We start from the raw sequence: 20222 nt of genomic DNA on the forward strand, positions 1-20222 counted from the left end.
CTTTTAGATTGCAGATTGTCTATACTCTCTTTCACATTAAAAATTATGTTAAACCAGATATTTTCTTCTGCCCCCTTCTGTATTTTTTGGCAGGCAATGCTGGGCCAGAAGGACACTGGGACAGAAAATTGGCTCCTAGACACACCACAATGAACCAACCCTTGTCTACTTTAACTAAACATTCACGGCAAGAATTTAATAAATTTAGAGACACTATTGAGACGTAGATATAGACTCTAATTGTGTTACATTGGACAGCCATTAAGCCCAATACATCAATATCAATCATACTTGTGCAGAGTATGTCATTTAGATGTGGTGGAGTGAATAAAGCTAACAAGATATATATTTTGTCCCATGTCATTTAAGGAGGAAAAAAAAGCAAGTCTAACAAGGGAGGAGATGTGTGTGTGTGTGAAATTTCCCCCTGAGTGACATAATCCTCACAAGTGTGGTTGATACTTCATGTATTATACTTAATTAATGTCCCTTGTGATACTAGTCTTGAAGGTACAACTGTGATAGCTAGGAATTAATGTGGAGCCCAGTAACAGTGATGGTGTCACAGATGGTAAGGCCTGGTTGGACCATGTGGACTCTGTCTCTCCATGGGTTTGGGACAGTATGTAGGACTTCCTCTAGACCCTGGATTTACTGTCCTGTATTGACTCACCTTCAGACACTGAAACCCTGTTCCAGCAGATTTCTCAGTTTTCTAGAACACTTTTAATGGTCATGGGAAGCTAGAAGAGAAAAATCCTTTTTTTATTTCCATTTGCAAAGTTAGAGGCCAGCCGAAATATACTGTCAAATTCTAGCTTTAGTTTCTTATGATCCACTTTTTGCTATAATGCATTCATCATTCTTGTTTACTGAAGTTATATTTGTCTCTCTGGGTTTGTTTTTAAACAGTAAAACTCCCCGGCCTTAGAACATATGTGGATCCACATACATATGAAGATCCCAGTCAAGCTGTCCATGAATTTGCCAAAGAACTCGATTCTTCCAGCATAGCCATTGATAAAGTTGTTGGAGCAGGTAAGGATACTTATAATATTTTCTCCCATTAAAGCAATTATACCTGTTCCACCAGCTCACTGAACCTGAACCTTTAAGATGCAGGCACTATCCTGATTTTTCAGAGACAGTCCCAGTTATTCTTCTGTTTCTCTATTTTTCAGTTGTTTTAAAAACATTCCAGTTTTAATTTCTTCTTCCCATTTCCCCCTTTTGTCTTGAGCTTACTTCAGTTGTTGCAAACTGTATTTGAAGTATTAAAGTAGTTTGCACTAAACTCACTAAGCAAGGTGAGAGGACAGTAGAAATCTTGCTATTTGCAGTAAGATCAAGCAAAAGCAAACTGGAAGCTGTAACATCTCCTGACTTGTTGTGTTCCTGCCTATTAATAATTTTTTGCAGTCTTTTCCACACTCTGATGTTGCTTTAGAAGTTTAAAAACATATTTTAAACATACTTAATGGAAAATGCACATTTCATTACATTTTATACTTCCGAGACCTCCATCACAAAACTCCAGAAAGTGCAAAATTCCACACTTCTACTCCATGAAGTGCAAAATCTGTTGAATATGTAACACCAAGAGGTATGAAGCAGATCCTTTTGTGAAGAAATTGTCAAAGGTCACATCCCTCTCTGAATTTATACACACTTGTCATAATATATTATATTCTGATTATTCATTTTCCATGTACATAATTTACATGTACAAACCACCAGCAAAATATATAAAGTAATACATAAGAATGGGCAATACATCATATTAATGTCAAATAGATTCATCATTTCAGAGCTCTGATCTGTCTCAACCATTACTGGTGATTAGCACTAGGGAGTATTATTTCTACAAGTTTTCGGCTTCGGTGCATTTCCATTTGCTCTCATTTTGTGGCAATACTTAATGTATTTTCACTTAGATAAATCTAAGCCACACCATAATATTCTGTACAAACACCACAAAAAATATCTAACTTCTAGTAAGAGGATACTTTTTGTCAGTAAGCTCTATGGCCTGTGGCATTCCTTAACTGCAGGTGGGAATAACATTTTAGTTCTAGATATTAGTTGGTGACATAAGATATTCCCACCTGTATGCATGGAATTCCTCAAGATGTTTAAATTACTGGAGAACAGCATCGTTTTTGTCCAAACTAAAGAAGCAAAATATGCATTTCACAGAGAAGCTGTTAAAGTACATTTATCTAAAACTAGAGCTTGTAAATGTTACTTTATGGACTACAACTGCTAGAACTCCCAGACAGGATGTCTGCTGGATTCTGGAAATTATAGCCTCAAAGAGTACTTTTAATGGATTCTCTATAAAAGCAATGCAGTTCTTAGAGGCTACTTCAGCATCATAACAGCATATAGGAGTATCTCATCACAGCCTGTTCAACACCCACTGAAGATGCTCCAGTGTGTCTAGGGGCCCTTGTATGCAGCAACATTGGATTAAAGATTTTTTACTTTTGTGCTGGCAAATTGGAGAGGTGCAGAAGGAAAGCAATGGAATAACTGGTTAAACATAATTTCTCAGTGGATTCCTGCAGTGGGTTGTACTGGATGACTCTTGAGCTCCCTTCCAACTCTATGATTCTATGATCACACATAAGGTAAATAATATCCCAAATAGGTAGACTGCAGAGACTTTGTAGTGAGTAGGAGATCAAAGAATTGAGGAAAATAGATTCAGGCATTACCCCAAAAGGCAAGAAAACTTTACGAATCTATTTTATATGAAGCCCACTGCAAGTTTTTCTTTAGATATTGCAGTCAACTCTCCATATTCACTGGAAGTAGGAGTGCAGGACTCCTGTGAAAATGAGTAAAATGTGAATAAAACTTTTTACTTGAAAGAACACCTCTCTGGGAATTTCTAGTCCTTCGACTTTTGATCGAAGTTGACCATAGATTCACACTGGAGGAAACACAAAAAATAACATTTTAATTAAATCTGCAAATGATCAAATCCATAAAAGTAAAAGCCGCAAATATGGTGGGCTGACTGTATTTAGATTATTAGCTTTAAACCAGAATTATCTTATAATAAGAAGACAATTCTGGTTTAAAGCTAATAATCTAAATACAGAGACGTATCTTGAAAGTAACTTATTTCTTCTGTGCTTCATCTATTTATTGTCTTTTGTGTTTGCCTTTAGCATTTGTGCAGTTGCTACTTTTACTCTTGTTAAAAGTTTTTTGGTCTATTAGAATGTGAACTGAAATTCACAACTTGGAAAAATTACTTTAGGAGACTGAAAGTGGAAATGGTCACTGGGGGATTCTAAGAGTTGTAATAAGAAAACATTCCAAGTTCTTCTAAAAGATGTAACCGATGATTTGTTACCCAATAGGCATCATACTACATTGAATTCTTCTCAATGTATTGATTTTTTAAAAAAGTGTTTTGTGTCAGTTATTTAACAGTGAAGGACTTTTAAAATATATATTATTAATCATCTGAACTGTATAAAAGCTTTTTGCAAAGTTTCAGAAGACTTAATTTCTGGTACTGTTAAGCAAGAAAATTTGGTGGATTGTGTCCAAAACCCTCAATGTTTTCAAGCATATTAAAATGGGACATTACTGTCTCAGTACTATGGCATCATAAACCACGGAATGTATAAATTCCAGAACAGTGGGAATTGTTGCAAGAACAGCACAGTCATTTGCATCTGAAAGACTAGCAAATTTATTTTGGCAGAATACTACTTTAGTATGCAGGATCCCATCTCATTCATTTATTTATTCTGTCCATACTCCACTCCGCTTCCAAGCAGAATGGCTTACATATGGTTACCAGGCGCTTTCTAAATGCAGGCACTTAATGAAACCAAGCCTGCTTAGTATCAGAATTAGAAGTATCTCTTCCATTTTGACCATGGCCTGCTGATTAGCCCCAGATAGAAAGATCAAGTGATTCAAATGCTGAATGGTGTGCTGAGACATAGGCAAACCGATTGATAGATTGAACCAAAACTAAGATCTATGTTTATCTATTCATATGGGCATATACATTGTACAATTTGTTTTACAGAGTTCATAATAAAAAAAGATGTGTGTCTGTTTTTGATTGAGAGAAATCTTCACAAAATTTCTCATTTGCTGAGAAATTACCAAGGTTTTCAAGAATTTTTGACTCTAGCATGAGATAGAAGCAAGAAGTGGTTTGTCTTTCATCAAGGTTTCCATAACTTGGGAAAAAATGTATACCTACAAAATTATTATATTGTATCTCTGTGAAGCAAGACATACACTCATCCACAGCATGCATGGAAAGACTGACTGTTCAGAAATGACTGCTGCTTCTGATTTTTAAAGATCCATGCATACTGATCATAGTTTCAGGAAGCAGATGTTGCTTCTTATCTTTTCTTTTTGCATTCAAAGAAGACAACTTTTAAAGTTTGTACATATTTTAATGATTTTTCCATTTTACGACCACAGGGAAGGAAAATTTGTTTGTGAAAAACCCAAGCCATTGCACAAAGATCAACAAATTGTACAGAATACACACAAAATACACTGTATTCTGTATAAAATATTGATTATTTTCATACAAATTGGAGCTTTGCAAAAAAATGTTTTTACACAAAAAGTTGAAAAATGTGAAAAATCTCAAGGTGGTTTCTTGATGAGATAATTTGGAGTATTTTTAAATCCCTAGCAATGTGTTTGTTTTTGTTGTTGTGTACTTTCATTGCCAACTTATGAAAACTCTAAAGAAAACCTTTTATGGGAATTTTCTTGGTAAGATATATTCAAAAGGAGCCACGTAAATTAGAAAACTGGGCAGAACTTAATAAAATTAAATCCAATACAAATGCAAAATTATCCATTTAGGCCACAAAAGGCAGAGGTATATGGAATGGCAAAGATGGGTTTTCTCTCATTTTGCTTATAATCATGCTATATAAAATGTTAGATAAAATTGGAATCTGTTGGATGGAAATTATGAATCCATGTTAAAATATATTAAAAGTGGTCTTTATGACAGTAGAACACTGTGGGGCATGTACTTCATTTTTTCCAGTGTTCGTTTTCAAGAATTTTTTTAAACAACAATCCATGAACCATAACACAGTTTAAAAGCATCTTTACATCTCTTTAGTACTAAGGAGTGGAATGCAGTCAGGTGGGAGAAATGGAACCCCTGTTGTAAATCCAAAGATTATAAACAAAGATTACAAGTATGTCCTTATTTTAATTAGAGATTGCATAACAGTTTTAACTGCTCATTTGATTGTCAGTTGTAAAAGTGACCCATGGTGCCTGCAGTGAAACACTCATTAAAGAACCATTTTAATTCATTTTAAATGCTTTCAAAACATTTTAAAGCTTTTAAGATGAAATGCTGTAGCATTTACTATTGTATAATTAACCGTTAAGAATTATTAAGGCTGTTGACTTTGAGAGGGTGAAACAGAGAAGTTGCAATAGTTATCAAAGACATTTGTAATGGACGAGGAAGGTCAGAACAGATTTATTCACTTTTAGCAAGGAATGTCTAGCAGAGAATAGTTCAAATCAAGAAGATAATGCTACCCCTGATATATTCATCATCAGGGAAGGAGATATTCAGGGAACAGGAGCTGTTTATCAGCAATCTAACAACTTATTTCATATGGTTCTAGGTACCAGCAACTATGACTATGATGTTTATGTCACTAACTATGATAAATCTAGACTTAAGATAATAAAAGATACTGAACTCTTTTGTGATAAATTGAAGGGGGGCACAATAATAACAGAGTAGAAGACAATCAGAAGACAATGCAGAGTCTCCAACTAGAAGATTATCATTGCTAAATCACTCTTGCTTTTGAGAAAGTCTTTCTAATATTCAATCTAGGCTGTTCTAGCAGGTTTAATAGTTTGACCAAATCAAACAATTAGATCTGGTCCTGACCTCTAGAACAGCCGAGAACAGTTCTTCCTCCTAATTTCAGAGACCGGAAGAGTATCTTATCATTCCTTGGTCTTCTCTTCATCAACTTGAACATATCCAGCCCCTTCAACTTTTCTTATAATGTTTTGTTTTCTATTCCTCTTATCACCCTTGCCATCCTTTTCATAAACATGCCCCAACTTGTCTATAAGCTTCTTAATAGGAGATACCCAGAACAGAATACAGTACTCCAGATGACGTCTGTCCAGTAGAGATTATAGTGATATTATTACTTCCCTTGACTTGGATGCTACACTTCTATTAATGTAGGACAAAATAGCATTCACTATACATTTTCCTAAATTAGTGAATACATGGGGATCATAAATATAAATCAATCATGAGTTGCATCTCTAATTGTCTTAGGACACATCTACATTAACTACTTAATATGGATTGAAAGCACCTTGAAAAGAGTGTTTAAGTGATACACTGCATGAAGGCACACAGCAACGCAAATTAAATGCTTTAAACTGGGATAGGCAACATTGGGGAATATTCTGAAACAGGTGTAAACCATGTCACATGGAAAAAAACAATTCAAGGATGGCTGCTCTGATGATCCATACATGTGTGTTGCATTAAGAGGAGGTGAAAAAACCCCTGATTATTTCATGACACCACTGACATTTCAGATCCTGGAGGTCAACCCCTGTGGTGTGTATATGCACTGTCCAAGCCTCCACTCAGTTTTAGGGCTACACTTGTAATCAGCTCCACATTAAAATCACTTCCTCTTTTGACTTCACCCCATCTGGCTTCCTCTTCTGATTTTACCTCACCCTAAGTGGTGAGTGTAGATGTGACTTTAGTAAATTCTGGCCCGAAACAATAGTATATCTGGTGCATATACAGTGTTAACCTATGCTTATATGTACCTTTAAATAAATGTTCTTAAGCATTTTTTCCTTCAACAAATATACCTTGAGAATTCATATCGAGCAGCCTGAGCTATAAAGATATCTGGCCAACAGGGATGGATTACAGAGTTTTCATTAACAAAAGCTTCAGCAAAGAATGTTCAACCTTACATGAAGCATTGTCTTATCTTAACAGGAAAACGAATGTCAAGAAGAGCCTCATTCTTAAGAGAGTTGTGATTTAAAACTTTCGAAATTAAGAAGAGGAAACTGTTGTATCTACAATTCATCTGTTTGCAAATTCTTTACAAAATGCAATTTAAGGCAGCAAATACCTACACTAATACAAATGTTCAGTGTCCTCTGAGCAGATTTAAATCATGTAAATCATGAGCAGATTTAAATCATAGCACTTTTAACTTCCTCCATGTTTACAAGTCCCACTTAGCGCATTTTTGCCCAGTTTATTTTATGATTTCATTGCTGTATTTTAGGGTGACATAATTCCTATTCAAAAACAGAAACTTCAAGATGACAGACTGAATCTGGTCTATCACACCACTTCTTAAACTTTTTCCATTCATAACCCCTTTGGGCCCAATAAAGATTATGTGATGTGACCCCGGATATATAGATATATAAAATAGGTATAGAAATATAACTGAAACTAAAAGCAAAAAGCAGCATGGGTTGTTGTGAATTTTTAGATCTGTATGGCCATGTTCCAGTAGCATTTTCTCCTGACGTTTCACCTGCCTCTGTGGCTGGCATCTTCAAAGATCTGTTGGAGGTGAGGCAAGTGGAATATATATATCTGGAGGCATCCTTGGGAGTTGCTTACTGGCAACAGAGTTCATCAAGCATTTAATCAGCTAGCAACATTGATTTAACTTCTACTCTACATTTTTCATTTCTATATCTAATTTATCTAGGCTTATTTAAGATAAATGAGTCTTACTGGGGACATGATTAACGACCTTGGCACATGGCCACTGAAGTCGATCTGTACCATCGGGGGCGTGGGGAACCCGGAACCCCATTTCCCACATCATCCGGCTCCATAAAGGGTGATCCCATGGAGGGAAGCATCGATCCTGCAGCTTCCCCCATGGCTTCATATGGCAACACTGGAAGCTTCCCATGTTGCCATGGCAGTGGCATGTGCTGGCTCCACCCTACTTCACCCATGGAGCCCCACCGGCATCATTTGATAGGAGCCAGCAGGCTCCCTGGATGACTTGAGCTAAACTGGTGCATGCCACCAATTTTAGCCTTTGTGATGGGGTTGTTAGTTGCTTGCATTAGCAATAGCATACGGACTCCAGAAAGTCAAATGTAAATGTTTTATTTTTATAATTGTACAAGACATTGAATGTTTGCTATTTCTGTTTTTTTGGAAGCCACCCTGAGTCCCTTCAGGGAGAGAGGACACATTAAAAAGTAGTAAGTAAGTAAGTAAAAGTTTATTTGTATACCACCCTCTCTCCCAAGAGGGACTCAGGGCGGTTTCCAATATAAAATCAGCATAAAACATTGTACAATAAAACACTGAAACACTATAAAATGCTATAAGAATACAAAGGAAAGAAAGAAAACATAACAATTAAAAAATCACATAAACAGAAACAATATAATCACTCAAATAACATATGAATCACAGGGGGAAAATAAGACCACTGGGATGGAGGAGAGGATGGCCTGGAGGGGCCACTAGAACTAAAGTGCAATGTTATATTCTAAGATGCTTTGGGGCAGAGGAATAAAGTGCAGTGTTTCAAGTCAAAGAGATGGCCTGTGAAACTACTATAGCTATGGACTCGGTTATCCAAAGGCGCAGCGGATGAGCCAGGTTTTAAGTAGCTTTTTGAAGGAAGCCAGGGTGGGAGCTTGCCGGATCTCCTCCGGAAGAGAATTCCAGATCCGGGGAGCAACAATATCTTTACTGGCCAAGATGTTCAAGGATCAGCTAACTAGACAGAAGACAAGCAGAAGCTCTGCTGAATCAAAACCTTCCCCATTCTAGGGATTCTTACAACTAATTTTGTCCTGGTCTAGCTTTGCCCCAGTGTTGTGGATTTATGCCTTTTCAAGGATTACATTTTATGAAAGCCGCATACCAATTTCCGATTAAATTTACTGTTACTTTTTCTAAGTGACTTCAGCTATGGGGAGGAAATGAGGGAGAGAGCTGCATGTAATACATACCCACTTACAGAGCTTTTCAGCTTCACTGGAACTGAAGCCAGCAAAAAGTGATCTGCATGACAAACTGTAGTGACAATTTATATCATGCTCTGGACGGATGATAATCCACGAGTGTGGTGATAAAAGAGAAAAACTAAAGATAGAAATAGAATATGTGTCAGGTAGAGAGAATTCTGCAGATATGAGAGCATTAGCAATGGCATAAGGACTCCAGAAAATCAAGTGTGAACTGGGAAAAAAATTCTGACTGGATTCCCATCAGAATCCAGTGGTGAACTGCTTCAGGACCTTCCTTGTCATAACAGAAATAAAGGACTGGCAGATAAGGGAAGCTGATGTGTCAGTAAATTGGGACTACACCTGATAGCAATAGCCTTCATTTGATTCCAACCCTATAGCAGCTTTTTTGGATTTCACAGACTTCATGGAACTTTCTGAAAGGGAACCACATTTGAAAAGTAAACAAATGAGTTCCAACAAAAATCAGCAAAAATGTACCCTGGGGCAGACATTAAAGCCAATAGTTTTTTTTACTGTGTTGTTTGGCAAAGAATCCATATGTTTAATAGCCAAGTTTGCTCAAATTATAAATAAAAGCTACTCTCAGGGTCACACAATGGTATATCCAAAGACTAGTAGCTTAGCACTGTTAAAATCATTACAATCCAGATATAGATATAGAGAAAGAGAGAGGTAAAAATTCGACACCAAACCACCAGAACATGTATTGTAAAGTGGGTGTTTTTCCATTCTAGTGTTGTGCTTTGATTTTCTATTCTCAGGGTGCTTTAACAGTATCGACCTAATGCTAATATTTGAATAGAAGTACTGTTTGCCCTGAGTGAAGCATGCTGGCAGATTCTTGCAGAGGTCAAATTTTTTATTCATAGGAATTCTTCTTACAGGCTGAGTAAGTTCTTGCATGCATGTTAACATCTTTAAATTGTCAGTAAAAAAAACAACCCACTAACAACACAAAACACATTTTCAGAGAGAATGACCTTTCTGCCCTCCAACCGATCAAAAAGAAAATACAGCACAATGCGATGTGCAATATGTCTGAAAATATTTCTTTCTGCTATGCTGCTCCATACCATTTTGAGGCCACCCAATGTTAACGGTTCTTAGTAATATAAGCAGTAGAAAGAATATTGCTGCCTGATGAAAATACTAGCAATTGAAATTGTCAGTTCTATGCATGTTTGTCAAGATGAAAAATTGCCATTTTTTTTCATCTGGCATGTGTTTGTCTTGACCTATGCACTTGAATTAGTTCTGTATAGTAATTTGCATCATATAACACAAGAAAATTTTCAGCTGCTGCTGCTTCCTATTTCTCCAAAGACATCCCATGGATGCAGAGATATGTGCCGTGTAACGGATTCTTTGCTCTAGCCTTAAAAGAAAGCATAATGATGGTTGAAACTTCAACAAAACTATCAGAGTACTGACCACTGTTGTTTAGGTGCTGGGAAGTTTTAATTTCCTTGAAGTGTCAAGTTTTGCAGATTTGTGGCTGTCTAAATGAAATGATGACAAGTTACATTGGAAGATGAAGGCACTATTGTATTTATAAATCATACATTGTTGTTTGGTTTAATACTCATAAAGTTAGCCGTTCACAACACCTCTTGGAAATTGTATTAAGCATATCTCTATATACTTCTACTCGATAAATGGGGTCTGCTGGGTAGCTCTCTTGTTTTCCTAATGAGTGGAGGAAATGTAGATCAAAGAGATTTCTATTCTGTACCATGGGTCTTCCTCAGCTCCCAAAATTAAAGCATTTGAGGCTTTATAGATTTAATGAAAAACTTTGTATGTATATGGTTTTAAATTTTCCTAAACAGTTTAAATGTACTGTATTTCCAATTGTTTTGCTTGATATCTTTAAATATAGCACAGACTATAGATGTTTGAATTAATTTGCAAAATGTTACAATGCTGTTGAGTTTATGTTACAACTGACTTGCAAGTATGTGGTATGCATTCAGAGGCGGTCCAACCATAAGGCAAACTAGGCATTTGCCTGTGGCGCCATTGTCCTGGGGGCGCCATCGTCCTGGGAGGAGGGCGCCAATCTCTGCCTCCTTCTCCTTCGGGCCTCCCAGTGCCCGCGCTGGGCCTTCCAGCCGGCGCAGGCCCGCCTTCGCACCATGCGAGCCCACCTTTGGGGCCTTCAGAGATTGTGAGGTTTGTGGGAACTTGGAAGCTAGGTATGTGGGGTTTATATATCTGTAGAAGATAAGAGAAAGAACTCTTCTTTGAAGCAGGTGTGAATGTTGTAATTAATCACCTTGATTAGCATTTAATGGCCCTGTGGCTTCAAGGCTTGACTTCTTCTTGTCTGGGAGAATCTTTCTTTGGGAGGTGTTAGCTGTCCCTGATTGTTTACTGTCTGGATTTCTTCTGTTTTCAGAGTGTTGTTCTTTATTTATTGTCCTGATTTTAGAGGGGTTTTTTTAAATACTGAGTGTTCTCTGGGTTATCTAAGTCCACACTGCCCTATATCCCTGTTCAATGTTTAGTGCTAAATTTGCAAATATAGTAATTCCTACATAACATTACCATGTATTGAACTGCTTTTTCTATTGATTTGTTGTAAAACATGATGTTTTGGTGCTTAATTTGTAAAATCATAATGTAATTTGATGTTTAATAGGCTTTTCCTTAATCCTTCCTTATTATCCAACATTTTCACTTATCCAACGCTTTTATTTTTCAGTGATTGGTTTGGGGGGGGGGGGGGTGCCAAAATTCTGTTCGCCTACACTTGAAAAATACCTGGGGCCGGCTCTGTATGCATTACAACCTTTGATTTGTAGAAGACACGCTTAGCAGCATGAATACTTCAGGATTACTTCAGACTAAGTCTGCTAAAATCTTAGACATTGTGAGAACTGAGACACAGATTATAGTCAAAGGTGCTTTTTTAAAAAGTTCATCTTTTGTCATCTTTTGTCTGTGATGGGGCCTAAAAATCAGGCTTTTCCCTATATGCTTTGTTTTTACTGACAGGTGAGTTTGGAGAAGTATGCAGTGGCCGTCTAAAACTTCCTTCCAAAAAGGAAATGTCAGTGGCAATCAAAACTTTGAAGGTTGGTTACACAGAGAAGCAGAGGAGAGATTTTCTAGGAGAGGCCAGTATCATGGGACAATTTGATCACCCCAACATCATTCGTCTAGAAGGAGTTGTCACCAAAAGTAAGGACCATTTTCTACCAAACATATTTAAAACACAAAACTACCTGTAAAATTTGAAATACAAATTGAAGATGGGAGCTTTCATTGCATTTAGGGGGAAAACATTCTGAATGCTTTGTGTCATGCCTTACAGAAATATTCTGGTTTACTGCTTTCAACGTGCTCTTATTTATTGCATAACAGTTTATAGTGCACATTATCAAAGGAAAGGTGCCTGTTTTAGGCACCCTTGATGTCCTTATTTCTACTGCTCAACATGTATAATGCTGTCATGAAAAGGCCAAGCAGGGCTTGCCTAATATGCACAACAAAAATCCATCTTTGAACCACTTTGTGGAAAATCACTTGTAAATGGCAAATGTCATCAGTCTCTGGCCAGTGATTTTTCATTAAAATGTTAAGAAACTGCTCAACCTACCTGCTTGACATATAGAGAGTAATTTAAAAGTCCATGGCCTGTAGTTGATATTTAAAAGTTTTATGAAAAATGCAATTTTGAAGACATCTCACATCTGCTTAGCTGCGTAGGTCTCAGTAGGTTTTCTGGCCCAAAATGCATAGACATTAGGGGGTTCAGGATGGTTTTCAGAGGTTACAAGAATAGTTTTAAAATTTTCTTCTTTACTTTGACCTTTTTCTTTCACACTGAAATTGAAGGTAACTCAGTCATCATTTAAAATGTTCATTATACATTCTTAGCTCGAAACTAGTCTAAAAATAATATTCCATTGAAAATAAATAAGTTATATAGGAAAATGTGCATATTATGAATCTATAATTCTGAGAGGTATGAAGCATCAAAAATGTTAAGAACTACTGTTCCAGTCTGTCCAACTCCAGTGTAAACCGGGAGTATATAGCTATGGATGCAGGAGGAAAGTGCAGGGATTGTTCCATCAGAATTTCCTTCAGAATACACATCTAAGTTTACAATAACTTAAAATTTCAACCCAGCATTTAGATATTTAGTTTAAGCACATACTAGTGTCAGACAAAGTTACCAAGATAATGCAGACACAACAAATAAATGTCTATGTGTGGACAATTTTCAGTATTTTATGCTTTGCAATGCTAGAAATTTGAGGACTAGAAGAAAATGTCATTTTGTGTGTGGGGGGGGGGGTGCCTTTATTTGGGAGGTCAATGTTTTCATTTCCCCCCCTACCTTAGTTATACACAGGTGGTGAATACAAGTAGCCAGCAAGAACTGACTCTTTGCTCTTAGACAACAGTCATACTTCATGAATGTGTTAGTGTTACTCACAGAATGCTTACAATTAAGAACACAAGAGCACATTAACATTTACCCATTATTTTACATTTAAGGGAACAATCTTTAAATTTTCGAATAGTTCCAGAAGTAAAATAGTCTTTCTGATAAATCTCTGGTAGACTTTGGAGCTTTTGAGAATTCTGTGCACTGTACACCCTCCTGTGGTGATAATGATGATAATGCTTTACAGTTGTCATTCAATATTAGGAAATACTGGATTTAGTGTGGAAATTGATTGCTCTTAAACAGCTGCAGGCATTCTGGCTGTACATAGAAAACCATACTGCAAATTACCTCATGGTGTCAGCATCTGGCAAATGTTTGAATAGACACAACCAGACAGCCAAAAAAAGATAAAGAAAAATCATGTAGTAGTAGTAGTTGGTTTGCATAATAACCTAATTTCATATGTTTTTACATTAATCTCAATATGTATTTGAAAAGATGTAATAGTTGAAAACAAGAGTGTAACAAAGTTACTCTGCTAGCTAATAAACGACCTATAACTATATATCAGTTTATAGCAGAAAAATGATTTTCTTAGAGAAATTGCTATAACTTTGCTGAAATGCAAAACATGTTTTTAAATATTTCTGGTTGGAGTTATAACTTGTTCTAAATAAATAATATATTTCACTAGAGATGTTATGAACATACTCATTTTAAGAAAGATGCATCAATTTGTTGTTAACCAAAATAAAAAGTTGGAATGCTATCATTTGTGCACTAAATGTGAATTCTGGTCAATGTAGCTAAAATGGTTATATTTTCTTACTGTGCGGTTGTAGTTAGACCTGGTTTCTTCAGTAGTCCCTCAAAAAGTTTTGCTTTTGTTCCATCTACATCCCAGCAAAGCTCTTGTCTTCCTTGAGACTAGACCAATGTATCAACTTCATTTTCTCCACCACCCAGTTTCTCCATTATTCCATTTTAAAAACAAAATATCTAATTCTTTCTCTTCATTTATAAATAAATATGGGGATTTTTGTCCAGTGCTTATTTTTTAAAAGCCAAACAATCAACAAAAAATCTCATCAATCTCCACTACTAACATTCAGTAGGTGCATTTATAGATGGGACTATATAGTACTGTAATACAGTTGTTGAAAGGAAGTCTTTTTAAAATGGCAACTCTAATTCTGCACCATAAGCATGGTGGAACAAATGGTTCCATTGCTTGACTTTAAACTTCAAAGCAATAAAAACCCTATCTTTAAATGAACCAAAGTGTTCTCCTCCCTCTCCCCACCCCCATTTTACATTTAAAAATAGGGGTGGGGGTCCTGTTTAAAATGTGAACTGAATAAAATTCTTATCTAACCTTATTCTATTTTATATCAGATATCAAGTTTAAAACATAAAAGTACTAGCAGAGGAGTAGACAATAACTTCATAACTGGGTGCCAGTGCAACACCCAATAAATAGGCCACACTGGCACATTTTGTTACACTAGAAGTTATGTTGGATTTCATCTGATAACATTTGTGATTCACAAATGAAAATGAAAGTTGGGGGAGTGGAGCTGGAGGTTCTGAAAAGAGGATAACTACCACATTTCTGGATATTTTTTGTAAGTTTGACATGGTTTTCACATAGAAAATTATAGCTTTTAACAAAATTTGGAGGGCTCAAAGTGCTTTGAGAAATTTGTAAGCAGTTTCATGGGCTGTAAGGATGGGGCTTAGGGTTGCAATCTTCCAACAAACCAAATTTTCCCTAACCATCTTCCTTGTCTTTTCTTGCTCTTTTCAATTTGAGTATCCACCACCCATTATTTTCTTTAACTCTATTTTTCAAGATGATAGTTGGTGACTCCAGTGTCAGTGCAGAAATGACTCAATTCCAAGTAGACTTAGGTGTACGAAAGCTTTTGCTGCCTTCTTTCTCTAATGAGTCTCAGAGGTGCTACCAGGTCCCTTTGCAAATGGCAAAAAAGAAGTTGTTACTTTAAGTTTTTTAGACTTAACTCTACTTCATCAGATTTGGCCAGTCACTCTCCATCTCTCTTTCTCTTTCACTTATTATTAATACAGCTAACTGTTTCTCAACACAGCCTATAATTCAAAGTCAAGCCTCAGAGCTCCAGCTTTGTTCTCTCCTTGAATTTTTCCCTCTTTACATTTTAAATCTTTAACCCTTCTACCTTCCTCTGTAGTTCATCTACAACCTCATCAGATGGGCTAAAATTTGGTAGTGTACACTGGTTCCTCTTCAGGTTTGCAACAGAGTCCACTAGTTCCCATCCCATGATGTACATCTACTTCTGGCAGGGCTCTGTGGCAAAACTGAAGAGGAACTCCACTGCCGCTGCAACACATAGAAATCAATGGGAGGAAGCCGAGTGGTGGACACTCTCCTCCCCCATGGGATGAGATAAGGGGGAAGCAGGGCATGGGATCACAGGTTCCCTCCACCCTCCACCAGGCACCGCCAGATTCGCCATGATTCATGGCAATTCCGGCAGCAAATGTGATGAGGCCCTAATAGTGAGTATATTGCAGGAAGATTATTCCCGTCCAAATTAACTTGTCATTTATTATTTTTTGAATTTGTTATGGGCCTTCAGGTCATTTTTGACTGACCCTAAAGTGAACCTATCTTGGGGTTTTCTTGGCAAAATTTGTTCAAAGGGAGTTTGCCTTTGCCTTTCTCTGAGACTGGGAGAGTGCGACTTGCTCAAGGTCACCCAGTGGGTTTCTTTGGTCAAGTGGGTATTCAGACTCTGGTCTCCAATGTCATACCACACCCTCAAACATACCACCATTCTGGGTGGATATATGTATGTGTGTGTATGTGTGTATATATGTATCATAATATTCCATATAATTTCTTCAGTGTTGAAGTTCATTAACATTACATGACATCTAGCCTGGTCAATTGTTCATGCTTGATCCTAAAATGTTGACGTGTATTCCAAGATAGACTTGTTTAGAATATATTTTAGTTTAAGAAATATAATACAACTTCTTCCGTAAAAAAAACTATTAAAAATATAAATGCATTCTGTTGCTGTTGACATGATTACTTTAATAGTTATGATTTTGTGAGTGCAAGTAAAATGAATGTTTTACATTATTATTGAGATTGCAAAAGCTGAGCATATTTTTTTGGTTTTGCACCAATATGTTATGACAAATTTTCCATTGCTTTTGAATTATATTTTACTGGCAGTTATTTAGTGCTTAATGTGGGCTGGATATGTTTCAAGGAAATAGAAAAGGTTGCCTGTTATCCATGGGTGTTCTTTTTGAAAGCAGTCTGCCAAGCAAACCTTCCAGTATATATATATAGAGAGAGCATATGATAAATTGGTACTGAGACCCTTTTGTGGCAAACCAAATTTTGATGGATGGCCCTTACAAATGAGCTGACTATTCATGCTGATTGGATCTGATGGGCTAATTCTTAACTTGCATGGCAGACACCTACAAGAGGTCCTACTTGAATGCAGAGCTACGTGTGCTGTTTAATAGCAGTGTAGCTTATTACTCACTAGAGATGTGATAAGGTACACATGCTAAATAAGACCTCAGTCTATTCTTCCAGCACTGAATTATTCCCTTGTTTCCTATTTGCTTCTATGCTGAACTTTCTTCTACACTGGTCTCCAGGGTGCTCTATAGACTGCAGTCCTAATAGCCAACACACATGTTCCACTTAGTTTACTAATAATTTACAGCAATTTGTAGCATTTTAGTGTAATAAATTTTAGAAACACTGTTGACACAAGTTGTTATCAGGTAAATGGCTGCATTTTGATAAATGAACATAGAACATTCCTTTTAAAATGTGCAGGTTTTCTTTGGACCATATGTTTCTGATTGTGTATATATTTTCAGCTCAACACCACTGAAAACCTGTGTTCAGAAAAGGATAAATAGAGCCAGACAGTTATGTTTAATAATTTGTAAGCATTTTCCTTCTTTACTAATTTTATACTCCTGGCAAATATTTGTGTAACATTCAAGTTTTGTCCAAGGAGTATTTGCCATTAAGCAGCACTATGATGTTGTTTCAGGAATTCATAAACATCACATATCTTCAAAAGTCCAATGGTTCCCTTCTGGTTGTTTTGTTCTTGAGATGTTAACATGTTAAGGCAAGTTTGACCTGCTATAAAATGCTACCATATATTTCTATTCCCCAAGAAAATCGCTCCTCTTCAGAGCTCCAGCAATAGAAGTAGAATAGATTCCTTTTTTTCAAGATACAGATGTGAGAAGATAAATGTCATTTTTCCTTCTTTCTCCTGCCAGGCCTTTGTCTACCACAATGCTAGTTTATGATAAACTTATATGAGAATTGTAACAGAACTCTTTTCTGATTTAACCCTGCTGTCCCAATGCTTGGGCTCCTAGCACTGACTGTGACCTTTTGCCCTTAATATTTTCCCCTAGATCTAGTACTTCAGCCTCAAGATGACCATTGTATTGGACCAGTAATTCAAATTCCACTCACAGTACATATTAATACCCCAGTTTCAAACAAAAGTAATACCCCTTCCTGAACATTTTCACTCCTCCCTGAAACCTTCGCAGCTGCCAAAACTCAATTAGGATCTTATCCATTGCTCTGTTCCTAACAGACTTAATTCTATTCTTACTGGCTCTATGACTACCCTTTTTATATAGTAAGTTTTTATTAAGTGAATTAATGGCATACAGAATATAAGAAAGAGAAACAATTACAATCAATCACACATAATACAAGTATGCTATATCCCCCCCCCCCCACCCATGAACCACCACCCATGACTTCTGGCACTACCCAGTGTGAAACTAGCATCTCAAAAAAAAAACCTACCCTTATCCTACTATTTTGAAATCTATTTCTGTCTTCTTTTCTAGATATCCAAATGCAAGCCTCAGTTTCTTTACAAAATATTAATTGTTTCCACCCCATATAGCATTGGATAACTTAGCCATTTGGATGTTCTCTAATAATTTTTCTCTCTTTTATCAATAGCTCTTTTTCTCCTTTCCAAGATGTTGCTATTAATATTCTCGCTGCAACAAAACTGTATGGACAGATTTCTACATCTTCTTTACTGATTTCCTTCACCAAATAACCCTAAGAGGCCCATCACCTTTTCAGTGATCATATTGTTTGTTTCCTTCATCACTTTTTCCAAAACGTTTGTACCAACTTACAGGCCCACCAGGCATGAAAGAAGGTACCTTTTTGTTCTTTACATTTCCAACATCCCCTCAGTGAGATCTATCAGTTTTAGGTATTATCTCAGGTGTTACATGGCTTCTATAAAACATGTATACATATTTTTTCTAATAGGTCCTGCTACTGAGAATTTAAATCCTCGTTCCCATAAGTATTCCCAATTATCTAAATAGATAATTATCTAATTATCTATTTTAAGGCTACCCTTAGTAAACTCTTTTACCAAACAGCCTCTAGGTTATATCTTGTCACAGCCCACTTCCCAGCATTACATGATCTACCCTGCTCCTTATTTCATATGAATAAAAAAACATTTTTCTGAAATTCTCTGAAGATACCCTTGTACAGGGCTGGGCAGTCAAAGAAGCAAAAAGACCAATCTTCAATCAATGATGCCCACCACAGAACTCCCTTTGAAGAAATTGGAAGTGTCCAGAAAGTAATTTCTGGGTTTCCAAAAATGTTGTTTGGACCCTGAATTAGTTATAGTGAAATGACATAGAATTATATAATTCAGGGTTGGACAGTTATTGAGGTTTAGGGGACAATATAGGTCCACCAGCATCTTTCATACTTCCCCCCAAAATTTGACTCCAGTGGTCTCTGGGAGCATGGGGGTATTTTTGCCATGTTGTTGGTTTTTCATTGCCTGAAAACTACCAAAAGGTGCTTCAAAACGTAGGACAAGTGCCCACCACATGCCCTTGGGGCATTTTGAAAGAAAAATAATGTTTTAAAAATGAGGGAATTGAAGCCACCAGAATGTACCCTGTGGCTGCATTGTCAACACCTCTAATTTAGCTGATGTAGAGATGAGTGGGCTGCATGAAGTGCCAAAACATGGAAATGGATGAAATTCCACTTGTGGCTTGAAAAAAAAGAGAAAGTAATTATAAGGATATGGTTGTGAGATAGGTCTTTCTGACTTATTTCAGAGGTGAATGGCAAATTAACATGGTTTTGTGGTAATTCTACACACAGACACACACACAGCCCCTTTAACCTGAAAATGATAGTCCAGAATCATTTATAAATTATTAGCTTTTGTCTGTATCTCTGTATCAATACAGATGCTTTGGATAAGATAACTATGGTATTATGTATAAAATGGAAATGGTAGCGATCATTGCCAAAATAGTAGTGCAATTCAATATAAGTATGAACTTCTTGTATCGGATGAATTATTTGAAACTGTAAAATGGTTATTAATAATTAACAAAATTAATATTCTACAGTATTCTGTAGTGTATATCGATTAGAAATGGAAAGCAAGGAAGACTGCGAGCATACTCCCTAAGGATTTAAAGCAGTTGCTAAGTGGATTATCTAGTGGGGTTTTTTTTCCCGTAGTTCCCAGGCCATAATTTACATCAAACTTGACCAGAAAAATTTGAAAGACTGAGCTTTGTGAAGATTCATTGGAGCATGAGCATGACAATGTTTTTTCACAAAAGAACACATGAAAGAACTGTATCCAATTGCCATTAGGCAGTGGAAAGGCTGTTTGAGTATTGGCTATGACATGGTATTCCTGAACTG

At 36.5% G+C, this 20222-nt stretch overlaps 1 protein-coding gene across 3 annotated transcripts in view; it reads left to right on the plus strand.

Annotated features, from left to right (window-relative positions):
* LOC100567130 (ephrin type-A receptor 3) overlaps nucleotides 1-20222 on the plus strand; it is a 267235-nt gene that overhangs the window by 223806 nt on the left and 23207 nt on the right. For all 3 annotated transcript variants that reach the window (XM_062974904.1, XM_062974905.1, XM_016992540.2), the window contains exons 10-11: nucleotides 913-1038; nucleotides 12049-12234. In XM_062974904.1, coding sequence (XP_062830974.1) covers nucleotides 913-1038; nucleotides 12049-12234 — 312 coding nt within the window. The remainder of the gene's footprint in view (nucleotides 1-912; nucleotides 1039-12048; nucleotides 12235-20222) is intronic.

This window comes from Anolis carolinensis, chromosome 3, assembly GCF_035594765.1.
Source record: "Anolis carolinensis isolate JA03-04 chromosome 3, rAnoCar3.1.pri, whole genome shotgun sequence".
NCBI classification, from domain to species: Eukaryota; Metazoa; Chordata; class Lepidosauria; order Squamata; family Dactyloidae; genus Anolis; species Anolis carolinensis.